The 11,930-nt window shown below is 32.8% G+C and overlaps 1 protein-coding gene across 1 annotated transcript; it reads right to left on the reverse strand.

Moving 5' to 3' along the window:
* Positions 1–8,309: 8,309 nt before the first annotated feature.
* Positions 8,310–11,142, reverse strand: LOC149553851 (cytochrome P450 76T24-like). Its single transcript, XM_089789953.1, has 2 exons — positions 10,267–11,142; positions 8,310–8,942 (listed from the first exon to the last, which is right to left on the reverse strand). The coding sequence occupies exons 1-2, from the start codon at positions 11,140–11,142 to the stop codon at positions 8,310–8,312; spliced, it is 1,509 nt and encodes a 502-aa protein (XP_089646079.1).
* Positions 11,143–11,930: the final 788 nt, after the last annotated feature.

The following is an 11,930-nucleotide window of genomic DNA, read 5'->3' on the forward strand; positions in this document are numbered from 1 at the left end:
GCACTCGTGATAATCGCATATTCTCTTTGCACTATTTCTCTTCATGTCTTCATCATGTCTGTTATATGTGTCTGAATATATTCCATAAAGAAATTTGCAATTTGAAATTGGAACCTAGATGTTTTATTTGGATTGCAAAGAAAACAATAGAAAACCCTAGATTCAGTTAAGGAAGAAATTAGATCTAAACGGGTTTGGGTTCGAATTAGAATCAAATTGAAATAGATTTGAAAATGGTTTCAAGATTTATGGCCAAATCCATTAGTGAAATTACTGGATAAATTTAGAGAACAATTAACTTTTAAGAGAAAATTTTTAATTCTTCACAAATTGTTCTGTCGCTGCCCCTTGGATAGACCCGAACTCAGTCATTCATAACTTTTTATCGGGATCAAATTTATTCGATCGCTTCGGTCAGAATCGGCGCAACTTGGCCCTTTCCAACATATTTAAATTTCAGCCCGATCTAACGGTTCATTACGGAGATATGGCCGTCGTACTGGGACTGTTTTATTCAAGAACGGATGTCTCTTCATCTCTCATAACCAAGAGTTCTTTATGCTTAAACTTCACAAAAAAATAATATATCAAAGCATAGAATGAATTAAAGATATTATTGCAATCTTCCCTTATTAGAATCTTATTAATATGCATTAGTTTTATATGGTTTATTATCTAATCTAATTAAATTAAATTTAATTAAGAGAAGTCAATCTAAGTAAATGGATTTTTAAATGAGAGAAAATTAAGAGAAAAGAGATTTTAATATAGTTTATATAGTGAAATTTTTATAATGTATATTGAATACTATTTAATATATATTAAACAATTTTAGAGTTGTGTAATGAAGATGATAATGTTAAGAATTTGGAGATTATTCATGTTAAAATCTATAATGAGTCTTATTGGTTTGTGATAGGGATCTTTATATAGAAAAAATATTATTAGAACAATTAGAAAATGGAGTCTAATGGTTGATTTTAATATTGATTAAATAAATTGTAAGATGATAATTTATATTATGTTGATTTAAAATTTAGAAACTCTAAATGATATTGGATTAAGATTGAATTGTTATGTTAATACGTTTGAATACCTTATGGTATTAAGAGTTAGTCAAATATTAACTAATGAGATTTATGAAAGTAATAGTTTGATGAGTTTATTATTTATTAATGTTTGTTGGGTCTAACAAACTATGGTTCAATTAGAGTTAATCTAGAGGAGATTATTTGATGATTAAAGTTTGGTAAAAGATATTAATTTTTAGATTTAGATTATAATTGATTTTTAATCAATTGATATTCATTGAGTTGATAATATAATTATGATATTAATAATTAAGTTGTGCGATAGAGTCTTATTGGAAAAGATTAATGATAATACAAATTTGTTGAGGGAATGTTGGTATTCTTTGAAAGATGACGAATATGGTCATTTAAGATTTTCAATAATTATTATTGAATTATTAATATGATCATTTGAATATTGAATTATAGTTGACTTTTAACTTATAGAATTCTAGTTAGTTAGTTAGTCAACTGATATTAATTGGAACATTGCCATGGATATGTAATTATTAATTAAATTAATTAGATTTAATTAAATTTAATTAATAATTAAGTTATGTAATAAAGTTTTAATTGATATACTAATATCGATTCTTCTAACGAGGTTGTGAAGTATTTACATTGAAATTGATAAGTCTTGTTCTAATGACGTGAATAATAACATTAGATGTTTTAATGGTAGACTTAGTAATATTGAATTGGAAACTATAGGTTGTTAATAGGTCATGGATTGTGTACCTATGTTAATTGATTGATCAAGTTGATCATTTTAATTAAGTTATAATTCTTCTTATTCGAGGATTGATAATTGGTTCTTTTATAAAAGAATAATGATCCTTTGATAATGTTGAAATGTAGAAATAACATTAAGGAAGAGTTATTCAATTAATAATATGGATCTTGGTCAAATAAAGAGAACAAGTTAATCAAAGGTCAATGATGATCAGTTTAATGAGTAAATAGTTATTCTTAAGTTATTCTTAGAATGTAATTCTTAATAATAGAAGGATAATGCTATCGGGGAACAATTGGGTTGACTTGTAGGTCAAATGAGGAAACTTAAGACACGTGAAGTATACTTGAAATGAAAACCGAAGCTCTACACTTAATTCAACTATGAGATAATAGCAAAACCAAAACATGTGTTTGCATCGTGTATTCTATATGCTTCTTGTTTTGGGTTTTTGGGTTAACTAGTGTTGACCAGTCTTAGGTTGTTACCAGAGGCTCGGGGGTTATGAGATGTGTTGGCATGTTGATCTTATTTGGTCTCGATCTTTATAAGCCCAACCATGGTAATGTAATCGTATGCTCTATGAAATGTTTGTATTTACTGTTTGTTATTGTTCATCAGTCTTCATGTGTGAAGCTGAGATGTATATGTATCTGAGACACTTGAGCTAATCATTTTTGAGTCATCGATCAGTTATCCTTGGTTTGTTTTCTAGTCACCATGATGGGACTGAAATGTGGATTTATTCTTGATGATATCATGTTGTGACATGTTTGACTCAACCATTTTGGAGTCTTCGATCAGTATGATTTTGAGATATTCTTGGTTGCTTGTTGAGAACCAATAGATGTGATGATTTATTTTGGTTATTGAGAACCAATGATTATTATGATTATCAATGATGCCTTCAGTTGCCAATAGAGAACTGTTGTGGTCATAATTTTCTATGGATTCTTTTCAGATGCTCATGGAGATTTGATGATTCTTATCTTGGTGATTTGATGATTCTTATTATGGATATTTGATGCTTATATTGTGGATATTTGATGATTCTTTTTATGGATTATCTTTTGGATTTTTTTTACAGTCGCTTGTACAGGACTGTGGTGATTTATGATTCCATGAGCATTAGGGTAGGTAATCTACTTGTAGTGTCGAGAAGTGGCTTGCAATGGGGGCCGGGGCCCTAAGTGGCTGCCAGGGTAACTCATTGTAAGTTTGGTTAATAAGTGATAACATTTACACACTAAATGGGGATTAAATGAACCTAAAAAAAATAATTGTTTTGATGTTCTCGCCCATGCCTTGAGCGCTTGTACAGGCTAGGATGGGAGTAGTGAGATGCATGGTTGCGACCTTGCATTCCATAGTATGCCTCGTCAGTATGAGAGGATACTAGTGGCCGCATGAGATCTGTATGGACCCGTGGAGTTTAGCTAACTGCCAGGGTAGCTTGTACGAGATAAATGCAATGACACTTTTCCACTTGCAGAGTAGGTTTCCTACATGTCATTGTGTGCCTCTGGGAATTAGATGTCGATTTTGTGTGTGTTGAAACCTTTGAGTTAGTATACTTTTAGGATTCCTAAATTTATAGAGATTTATGCTTTGTGGATTGATAGCCTGTTTGGGACTTGAGATTATCTCCTCAACACAGTGGGAGTGGACCACTTAGGTACCACGCGGTCGGGTGGTAGTGTTTTATCACTCTTATCATTTGAGATCCATTGAGACACCGTGGCTGGAGTATTCTTGGTTGGTATTTATCTTTATTATGTTCTTAGATCATTATGGTAGATGATATACCTTATGATGGATGTATTTACTGGTATGTTTCTTATATTGATGATTTGCATATGTTAGATGATGTTATCTTATGCTTTACTTTGCATGTTAGTAGGATGTTTTAGGAGTAACATTCCTACTATGTTAATACCGATGATCTCTTCAGTGCTTTGGAATGTTACGCACGGAGGGATGGCTAGGATCCATGATGGTCTAATGATGCTATTTACGGTTGGGAGGAACCGTGCACTTGGTTATTTATGTTTGTGATATATGGTTATCTTTTATGATGGATGTCTATATCTTTTGTGATGATGTATCATGTATAATATGTGGTTTCATTTAATTTTAATTGCATCATGGATTAATATTGGATGATGATGTACTTTATTTACATGGATGTTTATTCTTTTAAGCTTTTCATACCTTGTAACATGTATAGTGGATGATTGAGCAATCTAAAATGTACACTTGTATATTGTTTAAGAACATTGGATGTATCATTGTTATTTCATAAGATGTGATGTTAGATGATTAGATATGTTAGATGTGATACCACGTTAAGGGATCTTTAAAGAATGTAATCTGTTATGTTATGTTATTTTCAGTTGGATGTTACTATTGCTTCCGCAAATGTTGTGAATGGTTTATAATTTATGTTTTTAAAAAAAAATTTGTTTGGCAAACTTAGCGAAATTCTTTGGATCCCTTGGCGGGGCATTACAAGAACAAAGGATGCCAAGTATTTGTCTACTAGTACACCTTCTGTGAAGTTCATCTTTAGATTGGCTAATTGAACATCTTCTACCACTGTTGCAAATTTCAAAGCTACAATTTCTAGGGTTTTCTTGTTTGAAAACTTTTTATGAAATATTACAATGTACATAATTTTGCTAAATTAAATAATGTTTCATTAGGGCCCATATGATATGATGATCCACATCTGATGTGGTTGTTTAGGTAAACACCCTAACCAAAGAGGGAGAAGTTGTCTCTAGAATGTAGCTTGAAATGGTAACATCATCACTTGGTATAGTTGTAATACTTCAATTAATGTTTTTAATTGAAATGGTTGCTACAACTAGTTTATCACCATAGACTTCAATTAAAAATGTTGGACATCAAACCAACATTCTATTGGAGTCCAAATAAATTGCACTAGAGAGAGCCTACATTATTTATATATATATTATTAATGTTTTTAGATCCCAATCCATTTAATTATATGTGTGTGTGTGTGTGTGTGTGTGTGTGTGTGTGTGTGTGTGTGTGTGTGTGTGTGTGTGTGTGTGTGTGTGTGTGTACATATACATGTATGTATATGTATATATATACATGTGTGTGTGTGTATTTATGTATATATATACATATATACATATATGTATACATATAGACATATATACATACACATATATGTGTGTATATATGTGTACACACACACACACACATACACACACATGGGTAGGAGCAATAAATTGGGTCTCAAAATCATAGAAGTCCATAGATTGAGATCATGCTCTTTACGGAACAACACCCTTCCATCTGCCTACCTTGCACCTAAGGTGATGGGATCTAGTCCTCAACTGAGCCAATAACAACCTTGCCTTACCTTTAATAGTAGCCCCAAGGTATACTTTCTCACTATGATTCCCAGTTGAATGTAATAAGCCTTTTCTCTGCCTATGTTATTGTTTCGCATGGCCCTTTGAAACTTCTATCTAACAATTTTTCTATGCTTGCAAATTATTGTTTGGACACTCCTACACTTTGATGTTCCATTTATCCATCCATTTAATTTTTTGCTACATCCAAGTTTCACAAATTTTGGCCATCGATGGTCATGCATGTTTTCTATCTTTTTTAAGTGGCTAAGTAACCAAATTATTGCTGAAGCCTCTAACCGAAAAGTGTCGACTTTTGACAAAAGTATAGGTAACCTACACCCACCTATACTATAGTTATTAAATATATTAAGCACTACCTTTATAAGATCTAACAATTATAAGACATTCTGAAATTAATAATGTATAGACATATACAAAATAAAATATAAATTTCATTACAAACATTGAATTTGTAAAATAAGGAAAACAAACTAATTTGTACCAAAAACAAATTTCTATAGATAGAAGCCTTGAACATAGTCTATCCATATTAACTCTACCATGTGTGCATACAACTTACCTAGTTACATGGTAAATCCCTTAGATATGGCGAACACAAGAATACTCCACGATGTTGTTACCATTTCAAGCGACACTTTAGGACACGTCTGCCTCCTCGATTGTAGCTACAAAAGGAACATCAAGGAAATGGAGTGTCTTCCACCATCTCTGCCCTTACCTTGTCCCATTGTCTTGTATGTCAAGTTGTTTAAGCTACAGTTCACCAAACCAAAATAAAAATGCTGATTACAAAAGCCATTAAAGACTTATGGAACAAGGTTCTTAACAAAACATTTGCTAGCCTACGGAGTAATTCGAAACATCTAAAACACATGCTTGCAAAAATAACAACATGAATTAATAGGATATTATTGAGTTGGTTATCAATAGAAAATGATAAATATAGTCTTAAATATTATATGTCTTTGAAGAACTCAAATCACCTTTTCCTATTCATTACTACTAACTTGTCGCATTTTTAAAACCCTTCTAAATTATATATATCTCAATACAAAAAACCAATTTGTTAAAAACATATTAATATGTCCTAATGAATCTCAATGAGTAGATTTAACATGCCTAGTATAGAACAGAGGATGCCAAGTATTTGTCTACTAGTACACCTTCTGTGAAGTTCATCTTTAGATTGGCTAATTGAACATCTTCTACCACTGTTGCAAATTTCAAAGCTACAATTTCTAGGGTTTTCTTGTTTGAAATTTTTTTATGAAATATTACAATGTACATATTTTTGCTAAATTAAATAATGTTTCATTAGGGCCCATATGATATGATGATCCACATCTGATGTGGTTGTTTAGGTAAACACCCTAACCAAAGAGGGAGAAGTTGTCTCTGGAATGTAGCTTGAAATGGTAACATCATCACTTGGTATAGTTGTAATACTTATGCTCCCCCTTCCCCCCCCTTACCCCGCCCCCCCCACCCCCCCCCACACACACATAGGTCACTTGGGACAAAACATATGGTTATGCAAGCTTTCCAATGCTTCAAAAAATTTGTTAATTGAACATCTATTTCAAAAGTTGGCCTTTGAAAGAACAGGAAATGTAAAACCATGCTAAATACATAAACAAGTTATAAAATGGAGTTACACATGTTGTTGTGGGTCTATTTTATACATCATAAGGCATATTTCATTGGAGATAAGATGAGCACCGCTTTATAAGAGGTTTTCAACCCATGGTTTTGTAATAGTATTTGATGGTTTCCAAATATTGTATCTCCTATATATTAGGTGAATGAGATGGAAAATGCGAAAGCCTAAGTATATCTATTTAGCTACCTTCAAATCTTTGGCTAATGAGACTTCTGAGAGAAGCTTGTAATATGTGTAAGTAAATTGAAATTTAAAATAGTATATTACATGGCTTTTGGAAAGTGCAATTTTTCTTCCAAAAGGGTTTTCCCATGTAAAACATCGTGTTGTGATATGCATATTATTTTATGTTATTTTTCGTAATTGTTAAAAAGACTTGACATTTTTTTAGCACTACCTTGTCCTTAAGGTTAGCGAAGGAAGTTGTTAGACTACAAACTTCATTAGGAAATCTCCAACCAAATATTGTTTAATTTGGTACAAATTCAAACTAATGATCATATTCTAAATGAAATTAGCTATAATGTACCATCATTATCATATCTAGGATACATAATCAATTTAAGATTTTGAGTGTGAATATCAGCTACTACAAAGTTAATTTTTCACCATAGACTTGAAATAAAAATGTTGACCACAAAAATTAACATTCAATTAGAATCCAAATAAATTGCACAACAAAGAGCACACATGAATTTTCTATATGGTATTGTTGTCTTAGATTTCATCCCATTAAATAATATGGATATTTTCTATGAATATTACTAATAAAGGTTGTCTAGGAAAAAAAAATATTGTTATTTAGAACAATTTTGTTCTCTCATCCTCACCTACACCTACACATACATAAGAATAATTTAGAAATTAGAAATATTAGATTCTCTTCCAAAAAATTAAAATTTTCAATATAAATGTAATTTTTTAAAACTCTAATATATTGGATAAAAGTACTCCTCTATATGTTCATTGAACTATTAACCATTTTTACATTCTAAATATTTTGTCCAAAGTAAACAATGCTAGATAGTGTGTAGAAGCCCTAAAGCTATTAGTTGTTTTGCATTACTAAGTTTGATTCATTTATATCACCTTAATGTATGAATAGTTTAATTAATCTAAAGTAAAACTAAATAACTTTTTAAAACTCATTGAAAATATATTTATTATGACATGTATTTATTTAAAATTATTTAAACAATACAAAATCATTGTAATAGTCCTTTCCTTGATGCCTTAAACATGTGGTTAGGTCCAACTTCTCATCAAAAAGTTGAGAAAACTATGTATCTTATTAAGATAGCTGATGACAACAGTCTCATGGCCTTTATTAAAGGCGAAAAAATCCAAATGTGCCCATTACTTTGAGAACATAAACATGACTAAAATATTATTATTCAAACGAAAAGTGACATTAACATCGTCAATCAAGTGAAATTTTAGTAGACATGATGTGGTAGGCGTGGTGTGGGGATTACATGCAAGTATGCCTTCTTTTTCAATGTTACCCCAAAGTCCTCATTCATATCTAGTTCCTCTCCATTCATTCCCTCTGGAAGAGTCCAATCAAACGAATGGACAAGTGAAGCTAAAATTAAATGAACCATTCTATATGCCAAGGGAAGGCCCATGCACATTCTTCTTCCTGTTCCAAATGGTATCAGTTCAAAATCATGTCCCTTATAATCTATCTTACTATTCCCACCCTGCAAAAATCTCTCTGGACAGAATTTTGAAGGATCCTTCCAATTTTCAGGGTCCCTTCCCATTCCCCACACATTCACCAACACTTGGGTATGTTTAGGTATCACATATCCAGAGACTTCACAAGATTTCTCAGCTCTATGAGGGATGAGAAAAGGAAGAGGTGGATGCAAGCGAAACCCTTCCTTAATCACAGCATGCAGATAAGGCAGCTCATCTATATCACCTTCTTCCACTTTTTCAGCACACCCTACCTTTTCTTTCAATTCTTCTTGGGCCCGTTTCAGTGCACTGGGATGGCGCATGAGTTCTGTCATAATCCATTCTATTGTTGTAGATGTTGTGTCACTACCAGCCACTAGCAGATCCTACAAAGTAAATATAGCATTATTACAACAATTTTAGAATAAATGTAAAGTAACAGTAAGAATTTTAGAATAAATGTAATTTTTAAGTTTTCTAAAGTCAAATGCAAAAACTAATATACAGTCTAATTTACAATTCTAATGATATGTTAAATTATGAATTGTGAAAATTTGAAATCATTAAGAAATTAATACATGTATCAAATTTTTTTTTTATCAAATCACAACATTTTTATGAGTAGGAAATATTTTTCGAAACGAGTCAAATTGTGTAATTTGAGTTTCTGATTTAAACTATGTTTTCTTCCTTCCCATCAATATTTTGAATCATATTATACAATTCATCATCGGAATAGAGAGCTGATTTGTAACTTGTAATTTTGTCTATGCTTTCTCCTATCAACACTTCAAATCATACTATTAGAGGATGTGAGATCACTCAAAACATTGATGGAAAGAAAGAACACACGGTCAACATTTGGATGATACTATATCCCCTATCTTGATAATGAATCATATATTATGACAAAAAACATTGATGACAAATCATAAATGCAAATCATATAAATATGGATTGAAGAAATGACAAAAACCATTGATGAGAAGTCAGAAATGCAAATCATATAAATATGGATTGAAGAAATCTTATGTCTATAATAATGTCAAATTATGATAAACGATATCATAATTTAAACCAATAAATATCAACCTAAGTTTTAAAAAACCTGTCTATCATAAGATAAAAATACAAAAAAATAATGTAATTTTTTTTCATAAATAAGCAAATTGTGACATTGATGAGAAGAATGGAAGTCCAAATCAGAAATTCAAATCACATAAAGTCTATAATAAAGTCAAATTATGATATCATTTATTAGAATTCAACTATGTTATTTTCAAGTCAAATTTTAGACTTATGTTTCATATACTGAAGTCTATCGGTGAAGTTGAAAGGCCCCCAACATATGAAGGGATGAGACCGGACGAATTTGGTGGAATGGATACCCGTCAGTCCTTGGTTCTTAACCAAAAAGACTAGACAAAAATTGCTGAACCTCCATTAAAAAATACTAATAAGATATAAAAACTTCCGGACTTTGAAATATTGATGAAAAAGAAAGAAAAATCATACGACAAACTCAAATCACATAAATAAGTACTGTATAAATGTATTATCTTTACTGAAGTCAAAATTATATTATCGTTTATCACATCACATTTCAAACTGTATAAATTTCAAGCTAAACACATATAAATTCATAAAATGAAGTTTACAAAACCCATCTGCTATAAGAACAAGAATAAAGATTCATTAAAAAAAACTTACAAAAACAATCGCTTTGATATCCGTGAGACTCAGTTCATCATCTTTCAACTCGAGCAGCACACCAAGAAAATCCTTCTTGTCTGATCCTCTCCCCTCTAGCCGATTGCTAATGAGTGAATCTAAAAACTTATAAACAATCTTGTAACACTTGGCCAGCTGACGTTTAACTCCCTGAGGATCCATGAAGGCCAGAAATGGAAAGGAGTCAGCCAAGTTGGGTTTACCAGCAAGCATGAGTGTAGTAGTGAAGGCCTCCTTGAAATCCATGGAGTTTCTGTCTTTGGGATCCAACATGCTTCTACTGAAGATCATGTTGGCAATCAGATTGAAGCCAGTGAAGAACACTGCATCGGGAATGTTCACACTCTTCCCCCTCATCTCGAAGACCATTCTAGTCATTCCACACACTTGATCTCTTCTGAGATGTTGAAGAGATCGCAGCATCTTTCCAGTGAGGAGCTGAGTGGTAGAGATGCGCCTCAGTTTCTGCCACCGAGCTCCATATTCTCCCACAACAAGAGATGACTTGTGGTGAGAGTTAACCATGGCTGCCTGTGTTAATGGCCGCCCTGCAAATATGTGATCATGGGTCTTGAGAAATTCCTTGGTCATGTCAGGAGATGAGACCACCACTGCTCTTTTCATGCCCAGAGAGAGCATCATGAGAGGCCCGTAGTGCTGAGACAGTGCAAACAGAGATTCATGGGGATTTTTACCAATCTGAAATAAGTTTCCCACAATGGGAAAACCAGGAGGCCCAGGAGGAAGAGGAAGAGAATTCCCCCCCTCTCTCTTTCTCCTCCATATCAGCAATATTAAGAGCACCAGAAAACTGGTAAGCAGCACAGATAGCCAAGAAACTGATGTATTGTCCATCTTCAGGACGATATTAGACTACACACCAATGAACTTTTGGGTGCTCGTTGTAACGATGTGATTTTGTTGCTCGATATAAATACTGATATACTTGCCGGCCTGAGGATCAATTACTCATACGAACAAATTCAGGACTCTGCCGAAGGTAGATCCCGAAAACCTCACAGTGGACAGACTTGTTTGACCCATAGCTAGCGTCTTATGTGCCTTGAGGACGCTATATTGAATAATGTTATAATGATAGAACTTAAATAGGCAGTATGTGGGGCTTCGGAGATTTATTTATGATGAATAATGCAAATAGTCTTTATTTTATAATGCTGATGGTAACGATTTTGTCCAATTATACTGATTTTTGTGGTAGGTTTGCTGTGGTTCTCTGGTTTACTCTTTCAAATTTGAGAGAGATGGAGACCTCTAAAATGGAAGTAGTTGGTAAGAGCAACCAAACCAGATCTTTTCGCAGAGCTTCCATTCAACAAATTATATCTCAATATTTGTTGGCCTCTGGAGTAATTCTGAACATCTGAAACATATGCCTATGAGAAATCACAACTTCAAAAAATTCTGCTTGGCAGCAGTTAATGCCAAGTGACAGATTTTATTCGGCAAACAAAGGATGCCAAGTGACAAGGCAGGGAGCCGAGTGAGCTCGGCACACTAAGGAGTCAAGTGAGCTCGGCAATAATGGGGCTCCGCACAATAGATGCCAAGCGAGCGACTTAACTGGCACACTCAAACCATTGACTAATAGTGGTTAAGAGTAGGCCCAGCCACTCTTAACTAAT

The sequence above is a fragment of the Cupressus sempervirens genome, chromosome 6 (assembly GCF_028749045.1).
Source record: "Cupressus sempervirens isolate cs-2001-9-10 chromosome 6, ASM2874904v1, whole genome shotgun sequence".
In the NCBI taxonomy this organism is placed as follows: Eukaryota; Viridiplantae; Streptophyta; class Pinopsida; order Cupressales; family Cupressaceae; genus Cupressus; species Cupressus sempervirens.